General features: G+C 49.7%; 2 protein-coding genes across 4 annotated transcripts in view; one reads left to right on the top strand and one right to left on the bottom strand.

Annotated features, from left to right (window-relative positions):
- Afap1l2 (actin filament associated protein 1 like 2) overlaps nucleotides 1-20524 on the top strand; it is a 95254-nt gene extending 74730 nt beyond the window's left edge. The window contains exons 7-20 of one of the 2 annotated variants that reach the window (XM_029472651.1): nucleotides 2759-2964; nucleotides 4550-4729; nucleotides 7855-7944; nucleotides 9320-9404; nucleotides 9877-9981; nucleotides 12157-12368; nucleotides 14771-14916; nucleotides 15655-15766; nucleotides 16308-16556; nucleotides 16638-16818; nucleotides 17070-17225; nucleotides 18350-18543; nucleotides 18652-18780; nucleotides 19440-20524. In XM_029472651.1, coding sequence (XP_029328511.1) covers nucleotides 2759-2964; nucleotides 4550-4729; nucleotides 7855-7944; nucleotides 9320-9404; nucleotides 9877-9981; nucleotides 12157-12368; nucleotides 14771-14916; nucleotides 15655-15766; nucleotides 16308-16556; nucleotides 16638-16818; nucleotides 17070-17225; nucleotides 18350-18543; nucleotides 18652-18780; nucleotides 19440-19466 — 2072 coding nt within the window. In that variant the 3' untranslated portion in view covers nucleotides 19467-20524. The remainder of the gene's footprint in view (nucleotides 1-2758; nucleotides 2965-4549; nucleotides 4730-7854; nucleotides 7945-9319; nucleotides 9405-9876; nucleotides 9982-12156; nucleotides 12369-14770; nucleotides 14917-15654; nucleotides 15767-16307; nucleotides 16557-16637; nucleotides 16819-17069; nucleotides 17226-18349; nucleotides 18544-18651; nucleotides 18781-19439) is intronic. The other variant, XM_021151564.2, reaches the window with a different exon arrangement.
- A 176-nt stretch (nucleotides 20525-20700) lies between these two features.
- Nucleotides 20701-22694, bottom strand: part of Vwa2 (von Willebrand factor A domain containing 2) — a 39704-nt gene continuing 37710 nt past the window's right edge. The window contains exon 14 of one of the 2 annotated variants that reach the window (XM_029472652.1): nucleotides 20701-22285. In XM_029472652.1, the coding sequence (XP_029328512.1) occupies nucleotides 22155-22285 (131 nt within the window). In that variant the 3' untranslated portion in view covers nucleotides 20701-22154. The remainder of the gene's footprint in view (nucleotides 22286-22694) is intronic. The other variant, XM_021152258.2, reaches the window with a different exon arrangement.

The raw sequence follows: 22694 nt of genomic DNA, 5'->3' as shown, positions 1-22694 counted from the left end.
CAGAAGCACACACCAGGCACTGGGGACATGCAGGGTCATCTCAGAAGCACACACCAGGCACTGGGGACATGCAGGGTCATCTCAGAAGCACACACTGGGTGCTAGGGACAGAGTGAGAGATTTGCAGTCTTTCTTGGCTCAGGTTCATGCTTGTTCTATAAGGAAGAGCCACTCTCCTCATTTCATTTTTCATTATAGGTGCTACAATGCTGACAGCTTGGGAAACTTAGCCTAAGCACCTTCCTGGCCATCTGCCACTCCCCAGAGTTTTGCCTCATGGTCTATCTGCATGTTTATTTGATGTTCCTTCTCCTGGTTCTCTTCTCTTAGGGCGTTGACTGAATTGCAAACTAGTTTTCAGGGCTTTACTTGATTGTGGGTACAAAAACACTTCCAAGTAGATACAATCATATTGGCCCCCTGCTGCTGGCTACTAAATAACACTCTACTATATGACACTATGTTAATTTGCAGAATGTTCCTTCTTCCTATTGTTACATTGTTATCTGTTTATTTTGGTGCTGGGATCTTGCCTTGTGTCTTCTGTGGGTTAGACAAGAGTTCAATCTTTTCTTTTAATTTTTACACTTATTTGAGAGCTAGGCCCAAGGACAGGGCGACATGTCCATACCACAACACATGTGGAGGTCAACCTTAGGCCTGGAAGCAAATGCCCTTACCCAGTGAGCCATCTTGCTGGGCCCCTGTCTTCTTTTTTTTGAAAGTTAGTTTCCTAGGATAACCTTCCAGGACTGGGATTACTGGATCAGAAAGTATGCATGCTTTGTGGCTCGGGGAACAACAGGCTGCCTGGTCCCTTCCTGAGAGGCTTGTGTGTATTTTCTGTACTACAGCTACACTGGACCTCAGGGTCCTCTTCTGGAAAGTGTCATTATTTTCTCTCTCTGTATATTTGTAGCTGTTTGGTTTATATATATATTTGGTAAGGCAGGAAGATGAGTGGTGTCATTCTACTCTTAAAACGGGTGTGAGAAGACTTAAGGGTTACTCTTAACAGGATTGAAACAAAGTCAACACATTTTGTTTGGCGCCATGGCTAACATAAGGACCACACTAGCCCCATTCCACTTTCCTGTATTCTAATTCAATTGCAACTCTATTTAACTAGTATGCAGGAATCCAGCTAAAAATACAAAAGGGACGACACCACACAAGTTCATCTCTCTCTCTCTCTCTCTCTCTCTCTCTCTCTCTCTCTTTTTTTTTTTTGGTTTTTCAAGACAGGGTTTCTCTGTATAGCCCTGGCTGTCTTGAAACTCACTTTGTAGACCAGGCTGGCCTTGAACTCAGAAATCTGCCTGCCTCTGCCTGGGATTAAAGGTGTGCGCCACCACGCCCAGTTCATCTCTTGAAAGGAGTCATGGGATGGTGGGGCTATTGCTCAGTCTATCGCAGGGACAGACCAGGAACTACTACTTGGAGGACTCGGGGAAGCAGCAACTGGGCATGTTTTTCTGATCAGAGGGGAGTGTCTAGGAATAGGGGACCATCGAGCCCCTTGTTGACTAGGAATTCAGGCAGAATATCAAGATCACTAGATCTAGATAGGGGATGCCATTGGAATCCAGAGTCACCTTTTCTTTCCTGTAATATGTTCTAAAGGATGGCTAGATGAATGTCTTGATGTATATAGTGAATGGATACATGAGTGGGCAGATGCACGGATGCATGGATCCATGGATGCATGGATAGTTGGATATATCGTGTATGGATGCATGGGTCAGTGGATATGCGCATGCACACATGGATGGACACATGGGCTAGTGGATGCATTCATGCACACATAGATTGATGCATGGGTCAGTGGATACATGTATGCACACATGGATGGATGCATGGGTAGAAAGTAGACTGATTTTTTTTTTAAAACATGGTTTTTGTTGGCCTTAAACACAGCAGTGAGGCTAGAGACTAGAACCACACTTGCAGGACAGTAGGAATATGAACTAGACTTGGAAGAAGATGAAGTGTGCACTAAATCATACACAATTTGTGCTGAGCTGAGCTTAGGGAGACTTTAAGATAGAATGCAAAGCTTCCCCTGGCTGGTAGTAAGAGAAGCTGCGAGACAGAGCCCAGCCGAGGAGCCCAGGGCTGTTCCAAGTAGGTGAGGGGACCGTGACCTGGGGAATGAACAGAATTGTTAAGAAGGGTTTTGACCAGGAGCCAGGACAGTGTTTTGTTATTGTTGTTTTTCCTTTTGAGACAGCGTCTTACTGTATAGACCAAGATGGGCTGGGACTCACAGAGATCCATCTGCCTTTGTTTCCCCAATACTGAGGTTAAAACTATGTACTACCTAAACATGGGAAACAGCCACTTCTGGAAAAGCCACTTTCTGCTATGGCTTATGTGGCCTTTTTCTCCCCCCCCCCCCCGAAGAGACAGACCCCTCCTAGACCTAGGGCAGATGTAGACCCAGACTGGAAGCTGGAATTTCCATTGGCCGAGGAGCCAGAGGCCCACAGGGCAAGGGTGCAGCTCATCTGCAGGACGGTTGCAGCTCATTGGGGTTATCGGTGGAGTTGATGAAGACAGTCCAAGTCAGCGTCTGAGAAGTTTCTTCAAGTGGGCTGGGATGTAAAGCCATCGAGCTGTTTCAAGGATGGGAGGGCCGGGGCGGTGGCAGCCTGGGGTTTCCAGCTGTTCTGCCTGCTGCCTTCTTCATGTTGCTTATGTGCAGATAGATACTCATGCCCAGCTGGGCCCTGACTGACTGGGTGGATCTTCCTTGCAGAGGATGGAGAGGCTGTGAGCAGCTCCTACGAGTCCTACGATGAGGACGAGAACAGCAAAGGCAAGGCTGCCCCCTACCAGTGGCCCTCGCCAGAGGCCAGCATTGAGCTGATGCGTGATGCCCGCATCTGTGCCTTCCTGTGGCGCAAGAAGTGGCTAGGCCAGTGGGCCAAGCAGCTCTGTGTGATCAGGGACACCAGGCTCTTGGTCAGTCCTTATCTTCTCTATTGGGGTATGGGGGGGAACTGTGGGAGAGGGGGCTTACTTTCCATAAGACACTGGGGGGGGGGGGGTTAGAACCTTTGATATCAGGAGAGTTTAACATTTTCCTATCTTAAGATAATGTTCAAAATCCTGCAAATGAAGATGAATGTATTTTGTCTGAATTAGGAAGATAGAGTAGTTTTTAATTAAACTCTCATAGCAGGAAAGTTGCTGTCCCCACCCCATCCCTTGCATCTTGCTTGTTTTAAGGTAGGGGCAGGGGTGAGGCAGGGTCTCGCCATGCAGCCTAGACAGGCCTTGAACTTGTCACCCTCTTGCCTCAGCATCTCTAGGGCTGACATCACAGACATGTGCCAACACATGGTCTCTGTGCATCCTTCTTTTTTTGAGAGCTACGTCCCCAGTGGCTTCCTCAACTCAGCTCCAGCCCCAGTTCTGGCTGCTGCTTTGGTCTGAGCAAGCTGAGAACTATTGGAACTGTCCCAAGAATTACAAAACTCAGAGCCACCCATTCTAAGTCAAAAACCTGTAGAGGAACCAGAGACTGGACTCCGACAATAGCCCCATTTCCTGACATTTTAAATTAAAAATCACTAGGTGTGGTCGGTCAGCTGCTCCAGAGTATGGGGCAAGATGATTTGAGTCTCAGGACTGTAGGGCAGACTGGGCATCATAGGCGAACTTTATCTCAAAAAACAGAACAAAAACAGACAGCTTTGTGCCCTGACCTATAATCTCACACGGTCTTTATAAATATCTTTCCTCTGGTCACAATGTGTCTACCTCAGTTCAGATGTTGTTTTGGGTCCTCTTGCCTTGCTGTTCACTTTACAACAAGAGACCGAAGGGCAACACGTCTTCTCTGATAGAGGATGATGGTCCCTTCCTTAGAGTTCTGTTATCTGGTAAGCTAGACCATAGCTTGGCTTTCCTGCCCAGTGGATCTTCTGCTGGAAAAGCTAAGGCATACCAAGACGTAGAGAAATAGAATAAACGTGTGTCCTACTGTGGAGAAGTGAATCCTGTCTACAGGGGACAGAGAGTCCTATGTCACTTAGGTAACGCGTTCTGAGAAACATGTCCTTAGATGATGTCATAGTTAGTGTCATAGTTTGTTCTTACTCAAACGAAGACAACTGTGCCATTAAGGGAGACAAGATTAGGAAGCCACTGTATATCACTGCACTCCATCACTGACTAGAACGTCACTAAGTGGCACATGGCTGTATTTGAGGAGCCTCCTGCTCTGAGGCCAGAAAAATAGAGAACCATTGAATAATGCAAGTCCTGGAACATCCCTGGCAAAGTCAGCAACAAAGAGCTTGAAGGAGAGGAGGGGAGGGGAGGGGAGGAGAGGAGAGAGACACACAGACAGACAGATAGACAGACAGACACAGAGACAGACTGAGACTGATGGAGGTTAAAGCCCCCAGCCTGCTTAGGGTATCCAGCCCTATGACTTAGAGATAAGATCAGGCTCATGCAGGAGAGGGGTGCAATCCAGTGTCAAAGGGCCTCTCCTTTGCAGAATCTACCTCTGTACAAAGTAGCATCCCCTCTCTTCCAGTGCTACAAATCGTCCAAAGACCACAGTCCTCAGCTGGACGTGAACCTGCGGGGCAGCAGCGTCGTGCACAAGGAGAAGCAAGTGCGGAAGAAAGGACACAAGCTCAAGATCACGCCGATGAACGCTGACGTCATCGTGCTGGGCCTGCAGAGCAAGGACCAAGCTGAGCAGTGGCTTCGGGTAAGCGGGATGGGCAGAGCCGCTTCCTCCAGTGCTCGAGGGAAGGGCCCCTGGAGTTCTGCCTCCCAGCTTCTTCTAAAGGGTCGGATGATGTGGTCGGGAGTAGAAAGGGCCCTTTCAGGTGCTCAGAGCTTCTAGCGTTCTGGGTATTGGCAATGGTGTCACGGACCAGACACCACACTTGGTTGCTCGGTCTGAATTCTTGGAAGCCAGGGCTGTGGGGTATGTAGTTGGAATCTCTTTGCTGTCTTCTTCTGAAGAGGCATCACATTCTCCCATGATAAAGTCGATATTTGCTGCATCTGTGATACCCACATGGACTTTGGCCTTCAAGCAGATTTAACCCTGGAAGGAGTTGGGCAGTTTTGGGGAGTCTGTTTTATGAGATTGGAGATTAAGGCTCAGAGGACAGAGGCAGTGTCACCTGGCAAATGAATCGCAGCTGGATTTAGGACAGTCTTCATGGCACTGGGCCCTGCCACTTGAGATGTATCTGAACACCTCTGCTACTGTGTAGTCTAGCTGTGATGAGGGAGCACCTGGAGAGGGGCTCCCTGCCTAATTAAAGATGTTGAGCATAGCAGGTCCAGAAAGCACACTGTCTGAAGCAAGAAAAGACTCGGTTCAGCAAGGTCTCAAAGCCCTCCAGAGCCCTGATGATCCCAGTGAGAGCCAGAGCCACACGCTCTTTCCTTCCTGCCACCTGGTCAACCATCGTGGCTGTTTGTGGCATTGTGTCTGCTACCTCACCTCTCCTGATTAAGCCTAGCCTGCCAGAAAAGACCCTGAAGGGACCCATTAAAATATGACTGAAAATGAGGGGTACTGGTCACCCCATGTGCTGAATACCTTAGATTTGAAGCCGACAGGCTGTTTCTGTGAAACCACTAAATGTTTAGAAAAGTTTGGCCAAGCCAGTCTCCTAGGAGGGCCTGAGCAGTGCTTCAGTCCTTTCTGAAGACTTTTCAGGTGGTTTGTAGACTATCATGTAGAACAGAAGGGGTCATTGTCCAGAAAGATGTGCAGTTTGGAGGATTCCTGATTGATTATTTGACCCTGAAGGGTCAAGCCTAGCATGCAGGTATACATGTATATATGCATGCATATATATGTAGTATGTGTGTGTACATACATAGATGTATATCTATATGATGCATGTATGCATGCATATGTATATATTATACATGTATATGTGTATATATGAGCATGTATATGTGTATGTATGATGTATGTATATATTCATGCATGCATATGTATAATGCATATATGATGTATGCTATATGTGTATGTATGAATGCATGCATATGTATAATACATGCATATATGATATATGTATGTATGCGCATGCATACACACACTCATACATGTATATGTGAAGTGATCTCATGTTGGTATTTTTTAAACATTCTTAGATTTATTTATTTATTATATATAAGTACACTGTAGTTGTCTTCAGACACTCCAGAAGAGGGCATCAGATCTCATTACAGATGGTTGTGAGCCACCATGTAGTTGCTGGGATTTGAACTCAGGACCTTTGGAAGAGCAGTCAGTACTCTTAATTACTGAGCCATCTCTCTAGCCCTCATGTTGGTTTTTTAATGCATGCAAAGTGCTCAGCCTCAGGCCTAGTGCATGCCAACTACAGGACACTTAGGCAGCGCTGAGGCCGACAGAATGCAAAGGGCTGGGCTGGGTCTGCAGCATTTCTAGGACCCAAGGCAGAGTTGCAGGTTGAGCCCCTTCTCTGCTCTGCTCTCCCTTTCGGTTTCCGACAGCCCTGCCCATCCTCAAGCTACTAAGTTCATACAGGCACTCACAAGGGTGCACACTGCACACATGTTTATGAACATGTGCTTGTACAGAGACATGCACATGCTCACTGGTCCTATTTATAGTTCCCAAAACTGTTCTCCAGTCTGCTCAAACCTACCTATCCTTCCCTCATCTTCTCTCCCTGGCACCACAACTCTTGCTGGAGGTTTCAAAGACAAGAGCGCTATTCAACAGACACCAGATCTGTGTCTAGGCTGCACAGAGAAATCCTTTTGATCCCTGGTCAGATGAATGCTGAGGTAGCTCTGGCTCTGAGAAGCTGCCCACCCCTGTAGCAGGGCAAGATTGGTCAGCTCCCTCCCCAGGCAGGACCTCCATGTGTAAGTTAATAAGGACAGGAGTGAAGGCACCTGTCCTGAACTGAGTCCTCCACACTGAGTCCCCATAGCCATCGATACAGTGACTGAGAACAGACTGAAGTCACATAGCTGGGCTTCTGATTCCAGAGCCTGTCTGAAATGTTACGTATTCTTCATGGATCTGAGTCCCTAGCTGTGGGCCATCTGGGAAGTGAGAAGTACCTTCCTTCCCCTTCCTCAGAGCCACTCTTCCTGTTGTTCTTTGTCGCCTCTGATTTCAAAGTTACTTCCACAAACTGTTGTAGGTACAGACTGAAAAAATGGAGGGGCCTTGAAGTACACTCACACGTGAACACACACACACACACACACACACACACCTGTCTGTCGTCCCTCACTCTTTTCTTCCTCTGGGAATCCTCCAGGTGGCTCTGGGCTCAGAAGAGAGTTGCATAGATGCTTAGTGAGGTCAGAGCCACCCCTGACCTGAGTGTCCTCAGGCTCCGCACCAAGTACCAGTAGAACAGGTCCTTTCTAGAGCAGGTGAGATGGCCTGTGGCTGGTGGCTGGTGAACAGCAAGTGTGCAGAGTTTGCATCAGATCAAAGCAGTATCCAAGCCTGTTTCCATATGCTGTGGAGACTCCATAGTGAGCCCACAGCCCTGGAAAGTCAGGCAAGCACCCAGCAAGTGTATGCTCACCACAGGACAGCATCCCTGCCCTCATGGTGGCAGAAAGGTGGCTGACAGAGCCAGGGATGGCTGCTTTGCCATCTATGGGCCTTGATATAGAGACTCCTGAACACCCCCAGATATTGGGGGGGGGGTCCTGCAGGGAAGCATAGAAATGGGTAACTGTCCTTGGAACACTTGCAGGCTTGGACTAGGGTACAGGGATTTTGGTTCTGAGGTTCTGTCTCCCCTGCTGTGGGGCTGGGCAGCAAGGCCATGCAAAGACCTGGCCTCAACTCACAGTGCTTCTTTGGTCCAGGTCATCCAGGAGGTGAGTGGCCTGCCTTCTGAAGGAGCCTCAGAGGGAAACCAGTACACAGCAGATGCCCAGCGCCTGAACTGTCAGAAAGTAAGGCTCCCACTGTCCAGAGGGAGGGGCCAATTCTGTATCTTCTTGGTAAAACATGGAAGTGTAAAATTGAAAGCCTCGTTCTTGTCCTTCAGCCCAATTAAATAAGAAACACACAACGCTTGGGTAAGCAGGAAGTGAGCTTGTCAGGAAAATGGATGGAAGGGTCCCAGACCTAACTGTTGTCTTACTTAGCGGGGAAATGTTATTGAAACAAAACTCACTTTGCCCCGTGTTCTTTTTCATATATATAAACCTTTAGGGAACTAAGTTCACTGGGTGTAGCAATGGGTTCCAAAAGACATTTGCATACATAGTATTGATTTTGCACACAGTGTATCACTCCTCACCATCCCGCTGGTCCCCTCCACTCTCCTGTTCCCCCTTATGCATGTCACATACAAATTATGTAACTGTGTAAAACTGAGGGGTCCATGCAGTGTTTGTCTTCATGAGTCTGACTTGTTTTCTCCATGTGCCGACCTCTGCTCTTCCTGCAGATGACTTGCTTTCATTCTCTTCATGCTGGAATAAAACTCCGTAGTGTTTATGCCCCACGTTTTCCTCAGTCACCCGTGGATGGAGCCTAGGCTGATCCTGCATCGTGGCTACCCTCTATATTCTTGTATAGAACGAATTACTCCATATTCTTGCCCTGGAGATGTATTTTACAAGGCTGGCTCTCTTACCCTAGAGTCCCAAGCCTCCAGGTGGAGCAATCCTGATGCAGATCCCCACAGATGGCTCCAGGGAGTTTGCTGGCTCAGAGCTATGGGGAGCTTGGGGTTGTTAAGGATCTACACCTGTGGGTCACCCTTCCTAATTACCAAGTGTCAGCAAACAGGAAGCCTGGGCATAGGCATAGCAATAACAGGGGCATGGTATCTTATCTGTGTCCCCAGCACTGCCAAGGCAGAAAGCAAGAGGACTCATAGAATGATTAAACAAGGAGGGGGGGGGGGCGATCCTTTATTCTCTAAAAGGCTGGAGGCCACGTGGCAACCCCCTCAGCCCAGCCACGGGTACTAAGGAAAGGACAACATCTTTAGGGTCTTGCCCATTGTCCAGCTGCCAATAGGAATGAGATTGCACTCCTGTCCCACTAGGTGAGGACTAGGATCCCTCCTGCAGGTGCAGCTTTCTATCACCCATGGACCTACTGTCGTATCAGCTCCAACAGCCATTTGGAGCACTTGCAAGCAGGATGGTAGGGAAGGTGCTCTGAGGGTGGGGGCATGTGGATCTCAGGAAGGAGATGGTAGGTGCTCTGGAGAGCCCCAAAAGAAAGCTTGCCCAGTGACCTTGATTCTGCCTGGTAGAGGCTTGGTTGGGTGTCCCGGAAGGTGATCCCTGTCCGTTTTTTTGTTGTCCACAGCCAGACATAGCTGAGAAGTACCTGTCAGCAGCGGAGTATGGGATCACCATCAATGGCCACCCTGAGATCCCAGAGACCAAAGATGGTAACCAGGCTATGGCCCTCTACCTCATGATTGAGAGCGCAATACTATTGTAGGGTGTGAGCCATGGCTGTCTGGCTCAACCCTAATTGGGGGGCGGGGGGGGGGGGGGGGGGGATGAGAGGTAGCTGATTCTAACATAACTTTCAACCGAACAAAAAGAGTTCAGTTCAGTTTTGCCACAGGCTAGGGAAGAGAACATCCTTCAAGCCCTTCTTTCCCAGTCCTGTCTCAAATCTCTTTGAGGCCACATGATTTATGAATATCCCAGCATTCACCTACACTGAGATTGCCTGTGTATCCCCTTGAGTGTATGACTTTGGGAATAGCTGATTTGGCCCGCCAATCCTCATGTGGGGGGAGATGTATGTATATGTGCATGTGTGTACCTGTACACATGTGTGTAGGTGGGGGGTGAGTCTACATGTGGGTAGACTCTGTCCAACATTGAGAGCTTTCTCTCTCATCTTAACAGTCAAGAAGAAATGCTCTGCTGGCCTCAAGCTGAGCAACCTTATGAACCTGGGCAGGAAGAAATCTACCTCGCTGGAGCCCCCGGAGAGATCCCTAGAGACATCCAGTAAGACCCGAAGCGATCACGGGAACCCTGGGCTTCTTCCCTGTGTGTCAAGCCCTAGCAAAGGCAGAGGAATATGAGGCTGGAGAGCACACAGAACTGGGGTTTGGGTTTGTCCCTGCCTTGGGTGGTTCTTTATGCTTTGCCAGGTTCTGTCCTGCTACAGTGTTGGGTCCTTGGAGGAAGCGAGGGATAAGTGGTTGTTGGTATCACTGTTCTCTTAAGTGTACCGTTTCTTCCGTGGTGTGGGGCAGGCGGTGCTGGAACAGGTGGGTGGAAGGCACAGTCCTGCACCTGCACAAACGGGATTGACTGTCCTCATGGCTATTAGGATTTGTGCATGGAGAACCTTTCTTACCCCATGATCAGAGGTGGCTTTATGGCCCTGACCTTGGAGGGTAGATGGGACTGAGTAGGTACACGTGTTAGAGCTGGAGGAAAAACCTCTGAGACAGGGACAGGTGAGACCGGGTAGGGGGCGACGGGAAGCCTGGGCAGCAGGTTCTGAGGGCGGGTGTAGGTGCAGGTAGATTCTCACGGGGCATCCCTCCTCTCACTCATACTTGAAGGAACTGAGGTCAGGAGGGAGACAGGCCAGGCCTAGAAAATATCCTGGTATGGAAAATCTTAATTCCAAGGTTGGACCTTGGGCTGCAGTCCTCCCTGGGCCTGGAAGCCACCCCCCACCTCTACCTTGCTCACCTCTGGGCCTTTTTCTCGACCCCATTCCCGGGCTCTCTCCTGAGCCCCTGGTTCTCCTGTTGCTTGAGGAAGGCAGGGTAGAAGACAAGGCTTTCCTTTGGAGCCTTCTGCTTCCCAGGCTAGGGTGTGGCCTACTTCTGCCTGTCACTGCTGCCTCAGGAAGCAGAGTGTACAGCCTGGGAGACTGGTCCTAGTGCACACTGGGATGTGACCGGATTGCTCATGGAACTGTTTTATCTTCATGCATAGTCTCCTCCCCGGAGGCTGTGACAGTGAGAACAGGCACGCAGGGACTTAGCTCTCACTTCACCTGATCTAAATGTCTCTCGTCTCTGGGGCTGTGATAGGCACAGGAGCATCTGTTTGGACTTTAGCTTCTGATCTCTGGATCCTCAGCTTTGATGTCTTTTCAATGTGGTGTAGAAATGTATGTGAGCCCCACTGTCTATCAGGAGACCAGCTCTGTATGGGGCTGTCTAGTCTGCTTCACGGCCTACTTAGCTGCCGAGGACTCAGAGATGCTGCCAATCACTTAGAACTGAGCAGCTCTACTTCATAAGCCTGTGTATTTGAGAAGGTTAGGCTCAGAGAGGAGACAGCCCATTACACATCTCCTCTAGGTGTGCAGGAAGCCTAGAGGCCAGGTTTTACTCATCTTCATTGCCTGGGGACAAGGCTGCATTGGTGTATGGCAGTAGTTCAATAAACGTGGAGAAGCTGAACCATCCATGAATGAGAAAGGATGTATCCTGGGTATACCCTGGTGCTATAGCTTCTGGGTGCTACAGGGGGAAAATGGGGTCCCCAGTCAAAAGGCTAAAAGCTCCAGTCCTAGGTCCTGGAAAGGCACATGTGTCCAGCAGAGGAGGTTGGCACTGAAGCAGAGCTTTGCTGCAGTAGGCCTTACATGTTCTAACATCAGGTAAACTGAGTCAGGGCTAGAGAAGACATAGACGCACCTGCTCAGGAGGAAAGAGGAGGGTTGGGCATTGTGGGTAATGTCTGGACCATGTATCAGGGAAGTGAGAAAACTTGAAGCAGGAGATTTGACTTGAGACCAGACGTAGGGGGTTGCCTGCTGGAACCGAGAGGCCTGGAGGTAAGGTCTGGTAGAGGACCCGTATGCTGTACAAATACTCACCAGTCCCAGGCTAATAGAGGACAAAGCCCACTTTCCTCCAGCCATACTTTTGCCAAGAACTGGGATAGCTATACTGCCCTGCCCTGGAGTGCCAGGAAGAAAATAATATACTTTGAGATTGACAGATGTCATCTCTGCGATGACATATGACAGGTTCTGAAATGGGTGACACCCAAAGAGACCCAGTGGTAGTGCCACTCCTAGACCCTGTGGTCTTCTAGGTCCCCCTGGAGCCACATCCCTGCTGAAGAGTGTCCCCTGCTAGAAGAGTTGTTCTCTGCGGATGCATGTCTCCTGTGACCTCCTCCTCCTCCTCTCTGCATGTCCTTCTGCAGGCTACCTGAATGTGCTGGTGAACAGTCAGTGGAAGTCACGCTGGTGCTTCGTTAGAGACAGCCACCTGCACTTCTACCAGGACCGGAACCGGAGCAAGGTGGCCCAACAGCCCCTCAGCCTGGTGGGCTGTGACGTGCTTCCAGATCCTAGCCCCGACCACCTGTATTCCTTCCGTATTCTTCACAATGGCGAGGAGCTAGCCAAGCTTGAGGTACACTGACTATGGGGCAGGCAGGAAGGACGAACATCCAAGGGCGGGCAGTCTCTTGGCTGTCAACTGAAGTACTGAGGACCATGATCCCACTGAGAGAGAACCAGCGGCTTTTACCTCCACTACCTACAGTTGTTTATGCTTTTTAAAAAAATGTCCATTCTTGTTCAGACCTCAGGATGGGTGGCTTTGTCACAGGGGTGGGACCACAGGCTTCTTTCTGTACAGGGCACTCCGGGAGTACTTTTAGCCCCTATGGTGCCAGAGCAGAGTCTGAAACTCAAAAGGCATGCTATTTACTGTGTATGTTACCAGCCACAAAAACCCAGAGGCCCGGTTCACAGAAATGAGGGCTGCTGGAATTTATCTGAGATCAGGACTTGCTCTGCGATACAATTACATTTCGGCCTCTCCCTGCCTTTTGGTTTCATGCACTGTTAAAGTTACAAAAACAAGAGATGACATAATACAAGCTTGCTAGGAACCCCACAGGCGGGGCTGAGGTCCTACACACGAGTAAGCACTTGCTCATTAACTCCTGTCCACTGAGGACTTTAGCCACCGGCCTTCCAAGTCTGCTTCAGTGCTGCCCCCTAGTGACTAAACCGTCCACACCAACAATGGCCTCACAGAGACAGGTCAATCCACTCCTTACCATTAGCCAACATTTACTCCTTGGATGAGGAAGAAATCTTGTGTCTGTCTTCACAGAACTTATTTTCTATTTTGGCAGTGTGATGACATTTGGTGACACAACTAGTTGTTTAGTTACAGTTTCAGGGAAGGACTAAGGCACGGTGAAGGTGACCTAGACCACCAGGAAGCTGCTGTACTTGCCCAGTGTAGGAGTGGTGGCCTAGAAGAGGTCTCTAAAAAGCAGTACTGAGAAATCCAATTGGAAATCAAAGGAGAAAAGAAATCTGTATTCTTTTTCTTGTGGCTGTGAATAAGTGCCAGACAGAAAATAACTCAGAGGAGAAACTGGCTTGGCCCTTGGCTTTAAGAAATACACACAGCCCACCCTCCGACAGAGGAAGGCATGGTAACAGTTTCCAGGCAGCTGGACATCTTGTATCCACAGTCAGGAAACAGGTGCATGCTGGCCTCAGCTTGGCGCTCTTTCTCATTCAGTTTCTCATTCAGTTTCTCATTCAGCACAGGCCCGGGGTCTGTCGGATGGTTCTGGGGGCTTTTCCTCTCTTCATTTAAATCTATATGGAAACATCCTCACCAACATGCCCAGGGACTGGGCAGTGGTGGTGTACACCTTTAATCCCGGCACTTGGGAGGTAGAGGCAGGAGGATCTCTATTAGTTCGAGGACAGCAGTGGTGGTGTACACCTTTAATCCCGGCACTTGGGAGGTAGAGGCAGGAGGATCTCTATTAGTTCGAGGACAGCGTGGTCTACAGAGTAAGTTCCAGGACAGCCAGGGCTACACAGAGGAACAAACAAACAAACCAACAACCAAACCTGCCCAGAGGTGTGTCTCCTAGGTATTTCCAAATCCAGTCAATAAGAAACTGAGGACGAGTGCAGCACCAACCGAAAGTTGAGTTTGGTTTGTAGCTGTATCTTCAGAAGGATGGTAGGACTGAGCGGCCTGGGCCAGAGGGGTAGCTAGTTTTGCTCATGAAAATAAGCCTATGGCTTTTATACAATTCTATTTTCTTGTCATAAAGACAAGACATGATATTGACACTTAGTGTCTACAGTTGATTGGGATGCACCCTCCCCGCCCAAAAGGAAACACCAGATTTGCTGGGACTCAGTAATGAGGACTTCTTGCTCTTCTTGTATTTTTTTTTTGGTTTTCCGAGACAGGGTTTCACTGTTTAGCTCTGGCTATCCTGGAACTCAACTATGTAGACCAGGCTGGCACTCTTCTTGTATTAGGTCTTTCAGATTCTTCAACTTTATTGGTGTCATAAAATAAAATCTGAACATGGAAGTGTCTCAGCACTCTCCCATGCATGGGTTAAGATGATAAAAGTGACAGTTACTGTCTATGGAAGAGTCTACCTCCAATGTATACAGTTATTCAGAAACCAACAGTTTTAGCACCTCCTGATCAATAGTGCTTGATAATCTTTTTTTTTTTTTTTTTAACCTTGAGAATGTAACTATTAGCTTCTAGAAACTCACGTCTACAGTCTCGTGTGATGCTCCCCACCGATGTCTGGAGTGTCACTGAGGTGTCACTATGGTGACAAAAAGGAGGTGCCACTGCCAGAAAATGCTATTTAGGTTCGCTCAGGGACACAATGTGCTGGTAAAACTGAGGGTGCCCTGAACAGGTCTCATACTTGATGGCAGGGACCAGAGTGAGCTATCCTGGCCTAGAGGGAGGGATTGGCCAGGATAGCATGCCTTCCTTATTCGTGACTTTGCATGTCTTCCTAGGCCAAGTCTTCAGAGGAGATGGGCCACTGGCTAGGCCTCCTGCTCTCAGAGTCGGGCTCCAAGACAGACCCGGAAGAGCTCACCTACGACTATGTGGATGCTGAGAGGGTTTCCTGTATTGTGAGTGCGGCCAAAACCTCTCTCTTGTGAGTAAGAAGAGGCCTTTCCTTGCGTGTCTTTTAATCCAGCCTTGCTTCTAGACCTGGTGGGTAGTAGGGCAGCATGCCCACTGGGAGCTCAGGGTCAGTCGAGTCCTGCTTGTTTCTGCAGTAGGGGAGTGCAAAGCAGGGGCCCTGAAGCCACATGGCCCATCCTATGGAGACCCAGAGCAGAGCTTAGCCACAGGGTCTGTTACCATTAGATGCTCTCTAGCTCCATGACTTCCCCTGGATTCCTCACTGGGTCTCCAGTGCACTCTGGGATATTCAGGGCAAGGTAGGTGCTTTCACTTTATAGATGAGCAGACAGGCTTGGGCAGGAGTGTCTTGGATAAAGAGGTGCTGCCAGTCAGGAGCCAGCTTGGTCCCTGAAATGCGGCCTGTTCCCTAATGTGCAAAATGGGGATGCATCTTATCTGAGGTGCCCCAGGTGCACCGTGGGGGTGACATGCTCTGGAATCTTGTGGCTGGTGCTCTAATGAAAGGGAAGAACCCTTAGAAGATGACTGGAGGACTCTGAGGAGGGACTTAGCTTAGGGAAGCTTTTTTTCTCTGGAGGGGAAATCTAGACCCAAGAGTTCTGAACAAACAAGATGGCCCCGGCTGGGAGGAGACAGGCATTTATCTCAGGTCTATGTAGCCCAGGGCTTTGAGTCTGCATTCTTTGAGGTGGCTGGGATTCTAATGGGGACCTGGACGCATTTTTCACCCACATATGTCTTACAGACTGATGCAGAGAAAGTTCTCAGAGCCCAACACATACATCGATGGCCTGCCCAGCCGGGATTGCCAGGACGATCTGTATGACGACGTGGAGGTATCAGAGCTGATAGCCGTGGTGAGCACTTGGACCGGGGGTGGGGGTGGGGATGGGGTTGGAGGTGAGGGGGTATGATCACAGACAGTCAGACTGTCCCCAAGACCAGCAGTTCCCAGTCACCTACCGGGCCACCTTTTGTGCATAGGGCTGTGTGCATGAGACTCACCTAACTGGAGACCTATCTAGAAGACAATACCTGGTTATTTGCTCTGATCGGTGCTGGGTGTGGAGAATAGATGGTGGGTAGCTGAGGCGGGCCGAGCATGCTGGTGGCAGGGTCCTCCTGGTTCTGGAACGAAGTAGTTGTATCTCCCTCAATCCTGACCCCCCCCCCCCCCCCCCCCCCCCCCCCCGTCACTTCCTTCCTTACACAGAATGCTGTGTTCTGAGCCTTCTGCCTCTGGGCTCTGACATCCCATCCAGGACCCCACAGAGGGTTCCTCAGGAAGGGAGGAGGCAACACAGAAACTGCAGCATGAGAGGGGACAGGCAATCCTGAGGCTGGGTCCCTTACAGCCAAGGGAATGAGGTAGTAAACACCCCTGACTTTTTCCTGTAGGTGGAGCCTGCCGAGGACGCCGCCCCTGCTGACGATGCTAACAGTGGTAGTGAGCTAGACAGAGTATACCTGGATCTCACACCGGTCAAGTCCTTCCTGCACAGTAGCAGTGAGGTTCAGGCGCAGGCCTCTCTCCCAGCAGTGCCACATCAGGACGATGTAGCTGAGACCCTCACAGTAGACCCAAAGCCAGGCGCCACCCCAGAGGAGCCCCACACAGAGTCTCCAGGAGACCCAGAGGAGCAGCAGGTACAAGCCATCCCAGCAACGGTACCCAGCCACCTCACCAAACCCTGCAGTCATAGAGCAGTGTATGATTTGTCTTGGCAGAGGCAGCCAGAGGTTCAGGAGTCTTCAGAGCCTATCGAGCCCATCCCGAGAATCACCATGGTTAAGCTACAGGCCGAGCAGCAGAGAATCTCCTTTCCAGCCAACTGCCCGGACACCATGGCTTCTGCCCCCATCGCTGCCAGCCCACCTGTGAAGGAGAAGCTGAGAGTAACCAGTGCAGGTATATGGACTAGATCCAGGCTTAGTGCTTTAGACATAACCAGTCAGCCCGATCCTCTTCTCTTACATGAGAGGATGGGTTCATAGAGGTGAGGGAACCTGCCCTAGACCACCCCAACAACAAAAGTGAGGGACACATCCCACCCCATCACTGTGGGGCTGGCATCCAGCATGGGTGTTCTCCATGCCTCCACCTGGGTCCAGCCCTCACCCATCTCTGCTGACACAAGCCGTTCCTTCTCTGGTCTGTAGAGATCAAACTTGGGAAGAATCGGACAGAGGCAGAAGTGAAGCGGTACACGGAGGAAAAGGAGAGGCTGGAGAGGAGCAAGGAGGAGATCCGAGGGCACTTGGCTCAGCTCCGCAAAGAGAAGCGGGAGCTCAAAGAGACCCTGTTGAGATGCACAGGTAGGGGGCCTCTGCATGGAGGGCCAGGGTGGAACTTTGTCTCAATCAACACACACGGGCTTTGAGAGGGAATGAACCTGGATTTGTCATCTACCTCTGGATCCTTTGGCCTGAGTCCCCTCACCCTCACTCAGAAATGACCCTCTTCTTCTGGTCCTGTCTGAGGCTGTCTCTGCCTGGATCCATGGGACAGGGTCAAGGGCACCAGCAGGTACTTAGGTTGACGATCTGGGTCAGCTGACTGGTCTGCCAAGTCACCCCTATGCTAACCACGCCTGCAGTGCACTTCTTAATTTCCAGGCTGTGGTCTTAAAGTGCACAAAGTCGAGACCTTCCAGGTGATTTTCCAGTCTCAGCCGGCTCAGGCTCACGGGAGGTTTCCTAGCAACTTACCTCTGAGGCCTCTCAGAATTACTTGACCTGGATCTCATTTGATATTTAAATCACATAGTTGCACTAGCGAGCACAACCAGCCTAACAGGTTTGGGGACATATCCGACAGGTTCCTGGAAAGCTATGGCATGGCAATCAAAGGAAGGCCTTGGGGACAGTCTGTCCACTTTTCAGTTGTCGGGATGGAGTCCATTTGTCCAGAAGTGAACCCGTGTAATGCGCACAGGGCAGTAGGTTTTTAATATATATATTCAGTTAGCAGTTTCACTGGTGACTTCTCCATTCTTAGGACAAAAATACCACGGCCAAGGTGATTTATAAAAGAAAGGATGTAAGGTGGGGCTCACAGTTCTGGAGAGGTTGAGTCCATGACAGTCAGGGTGGGGAGATTGTGTCAGCCAGCAGGCAGGCACTAGAGAGGTAGCTGAGAGCTCAAATGTTGAGACAGAACCACAAAGCACAGAGAGCATTCTAACCGAGAATGACACACCCTCTCTCCAGCAGGGCCACACCCCCTCCAGCCGGGCCACACCCCCTCCAGCAAGGCCACACCCTCTCCAGCAAGGCCACACCTCCTAATCCTTCCCAAACAGTTCCACCTCTGGAGGCCAAGCATTCAAACATAGGAGCCCATGGACGTCATTCTCACTCAGACTACCACGTCATAATTTGTTTCTTGAACCCCAGAGAAACCTTCCTCTACCCAGCATGGTTCTCTATCCTCTCTACAGATAAGGGGGTCCTGGCCAAGCTGGAGCAGACACTGAAGAAAATAGACGAGGAATGCCGGATGGAGGAGAGCAGGCGTGTGGACCTTGAGCTCAGCATCATGGAGGTGAAGGACAACCTGAAGAAGGCAGAGGCTGGGCCCGTGACCCTGGGCACCACTGTGGATACCACGCACCTGGACAACATGAGCCCTCGTGTGAGTGCTGGCTGGGTTCTGGAGGGCCTGTGAGCTCTACACGGGGCCTCCTGGCACAGGGTGGTAGAGGTGGGTTTTATTTGACCCAGTTCTTGTTCTCCTTCTCAGCCACAGCCCAAAGCTGCCACCCCCACCCCCCCACCAGACTCAACGCCAGTCAACTCTGCATCTGTGCTCAAGACCAGGCCTCTTTCCGTCATGGTCACAGGCAAAGGCACTGTCCTGCAGAAAGCCAAGGTGAGTGGCCTCTCTTCAGCTGCAGGTGAAGCTTTGTGGCTTTTGCACTAGCTCTGAGTGAGAGAGATGCTCTCAGCAGAATGCCACCATGGCCCGGCCCAGTCTTTACCACTGATTAACCAGGCAAGTGCTTATATTTACCAAGTGTTCTTCCCAGTGAGCATCCCCACCCACGACCTCCCTACCACTCAGGAGTAGATTCCAGGGACAGGCCGTGACTGAAATGTTTTCAACCATCAAAACCAAAGAAGCCAGTGACAAAAGGCTCCATAAAGTAGAAACAGGACCTGACCCCATGACATAGTTTCTCCCTGAGGGCGAAAGGAGAAGGCTCTTTAATCTGTAACTCAGTACAGTAAGAAACTCGAGTGGAGTGACTTGTTGGCTTTGACAAGCTCTGCTCTTTGTTCCTGTCCTGTGCAGATGCTGAAAAAGTCAGACACCCACTCCCCCAATGATGAACTATTAAATCCATTTAATTGCATAAGCCTCTACTGCCTCACTCCTGCAGACATTACTAATTCGATCACAGCATTCGGCTGTGCTCTTCCTAGGGATGAGGCTAGCTCTGCTGGTAACTGCTTTGGAGCGACGTAATTTTTCTTAATGGATAACTTTCTTTTGGGGGTGGGGTGGGATGCTTTGTGTCTGTACTGTAGGAATGGGAGAAGAAAGGAGCCAGTTAGGAGACAAGAATTGCCTAAAAGACTCTTATGTGACTGTGGACCTTGGTGACAATCCTGCTCCGGACAAGTCTTCTTTAAACGGCAACTTTGAGGAAAGGTGAGTCTGTTTCCAAGACCAAGCAAGGGATGAGGCGCTCGCTGCAAACGGAGCAGCATCGGTTAAGAGAAGGCCCTGTCTCCTCCTCAAGCCAAAGGGATCCCAGCAGGAGCAGCGCGGTGGCCTCTTTGGAGTCCCGAAATCTACTGGCTGTCAATGAGACAATGTACCTTCCCTTTTCTTTTTAAAGATTTCGTCCATCACTCAACTGTTTTACCAAGATTTTTCAGGTGTGAAAAAAATTGACCACATTGCTTCTGGTTATGAGAAAAATCTAAATTCCTGACCCCCTCATCTTTCATCCTGTATTTGGCCATGTTGAGGTTTAAATCATGCATTGCCTTCATGTTTGTCCAAGTTGGGTGGGCTCTGATGGTCTTCAAGAACATTAGAACCCTGGAATCAGTAGAAGAGGGACATATTGGGAACCAAGCCAAGGCACTGACCCCCTAGGGGTCACTAAGGACTTCCCCCCAGTCCAGGAAAACTTTAAACAATGCTGTATTATAGAGGGGGAAGATTCCTGTGTTTACAGACGGTCCTGTGGCCAGGCCACTTTTAAAGAAAAGAGTTGGTCAATTACCTCTTCATTACCATTGTAAAGATGTTTTAAATTTCTGGTCCCCTTGTGAGGAAAACAGCCGTGAATTAGAGTAGCCTGTCTAGTCTGTCAGACTGGCAGTCAGTGCTGTCTTTATGTGCTGTCTCTCTGGGACAGCACTAGCACACGTGGATACATTTCATCTGTTACCTGCCCCATTTCTGAGCATTTGGAACTAGTTACCTAACACTGGTTTCTGAAGGCTAAATGTTTTTACACATATATTATTGTCTTTCTAATCCCAGGGCATTTATTTCCTGTATCATAAACACTTGGTGACCTTTATCAAGTGCTGAGTTAGAATTTTTTTTTTTTAAATAAAATGTTCGTTGTATTTTGAGTTTCCCTTGTATTTCATGGCATGGCACGGGGCAAAGGTCTTGATTTTTTTTTTTACACACTGATATATACTCTAAAAACCGGCAGAGCCACATAGGGAAGCCTAGTAAGAGACTTTCAGGCTCCTTCACTCAGCAACCTGACAGAGCATTGACTGTGTAACTAACGAGGTTCTACACACAGGCAGCACCGACAGAAGCTGATTTCATGCGGACAGTGGAAAGCCAGACCTCGGGAGGTCAAACAGGCTCCTCAGGAGTTCTTAGGAGAAAAGAACCATACCGATTGGTAGAAGCCTGCCTAGGCAAACGATTAAGGACATTCCGAACATAAATGTTTTATTTTATGTTTAAAAACCATCAAGACCAAATTCTGACTCCTTGAACATGGTGCTGACAACCCAAAGTAAAGTAGAATATAACAGACCAGGACAGCTTACAGGAAGGTACTGTGACTACAGCTGCACGGGTGTTTGGGAAGCCCTGGTGTTCCACGAAGACATCAGCACTGTTCTGCTGTGACAATGTCTACATATTGGTTCGATGACTGAAATATAACAGTACGTAACGTTTACATCCCCAGTGTGTAAATGTGAAGGAAGAAAATGTGGGTCAGAGACGGGGAGAGCATCCTGCAAACGTGGAGTAGCATCTCGGCCAGCCAGCCTGGCACACAGAACACAGAGTTTACAGCACTGACTGCACAAAGATACACGCCCTTACCAATGCTTCTCATCTCCCAGAGCGCTACAAATGGCCTCTTCTGAAAACCCAGCTTCAAACAGCACAAGAAAGGGGCAGGGTGGGGAGGGGGTGTGTGTGTGGGGGGGAGACTGATGTGTTAAGCGCTGCAGTTAGGTACCTAGTTTCCCAAAGATATTCCAAAGAATCCTCGTTGCCAGCGGATACAGTCCTGATGGAAGACCAACCAACCAACCAGTCTGTCTTGAGACATTACCGAATGGGTGTGAGATGCACATTAAGACAGAGCAGCACACCTCCTGGGCTACCCCTCATCCCTCCCTTGCTGAGTCTGAGAACTCTGCCCATCACTGCCACCACTAAGAGGAGGGCAGCCAATGCGCTCACTGCCACTCTCTCCTGAGTCAACTCTGAAAGGAAGCCCCTCTGGAGGCCGTTGCTCAGTGCCCAGACCAATCATACACGGCTGTTCACACGACATGCCCCTCCCCTACGCACAAACTGAGTAATTGGTCAAATGGCTGTCTGAGACCTTCCCGGATCTCTCCCACACACAGATCTAGTCACCAGAAAAAGTCACAAATGACACGTAATCCCTTTGCAAATGAAATCCACAGGAGCTGTCTTTTGGAAAAAGGAGAAACCCACTTTTTTGCACCAATCATCAGGCGGTGAGCTCTGACAGGGTCTTCTTCAAAGCGCTACCGCCTCACCAACATCTGTCTAGCATCTGTGATGACCCTCAAGCAAGACATCAGATCTCTCTGGCCTGCCTCTTATCCTCAGGAAAAATGACAGGCAGCTTACCTCAGCAAGGTACAAACGGATACAGGAGATAAATACTGACACATTAGTCATTCCCAACATCACCATAGTGACAGCTGCTACTGTCCCAAGCAGTGTCCCCTGTGGCAGAGCTGGAAGCTGATGCTCCAGGGCCCCCAGGAGATTTACTTGGCTGAGGACAGGGCCTTTCCGATTCTAAGATGCTTGGGAGCTTGCTGCGAGGGGGTTGGCCGTTGTATTCCTGCAGGCTCTTGGTGGAAGCTACGTGCCATGGGGGCATCTCCTCTCAAGATGCCTAGGAAGGAAAGTGAATTCTGAGGGTGTCTGAGTCTTCGCCTCAGCCGGTAGCTACTTTGTGTCCTTTTTACTCTACAAGTCCATCCCCAAGTGAAAGGTGTCAGATCACAGTTTCCCACCCACTTGCCCCCACCTCCTCCTTGGCCACTAGAAGCCAGTGTGTACCAAGGGCTGAAAAGCCATGTCTTGTTGTCTTGATTTCTACATGATCTAAGGAGGCCCCAGTCTGTTACTTGTGTCTCCTTAAAGCAACTTTCTTCCCAAAGCCCCATTATCTCACTCCCCTCCAGCAGGCTGTTCTGCTCAGTCACTAGAGATATTCAAGAAAGAATGGCCACTAGCTGCTACAATGTGTCTACCCATCTCCACATCTCTGGCCTCACATCCTGTGACACTGTTACTGGCCA

This window comes from Mus caroli, chromosome 19, assembly GCF_900094665.2.
Source record: "Mus caroli chromosome 19, CAROLI_EIJ_v1.1, whole genome shotgun sequence".
NCBI lineage: Eukaryota > Metazoa > Chordata > Mammalia > Rodentia > Muridae > Mus > Mus caroli.
Note: the sequence above shows the minus strand (reverse complement) of the source record. Positions and strands in the feature narration are given on the sequence as shown.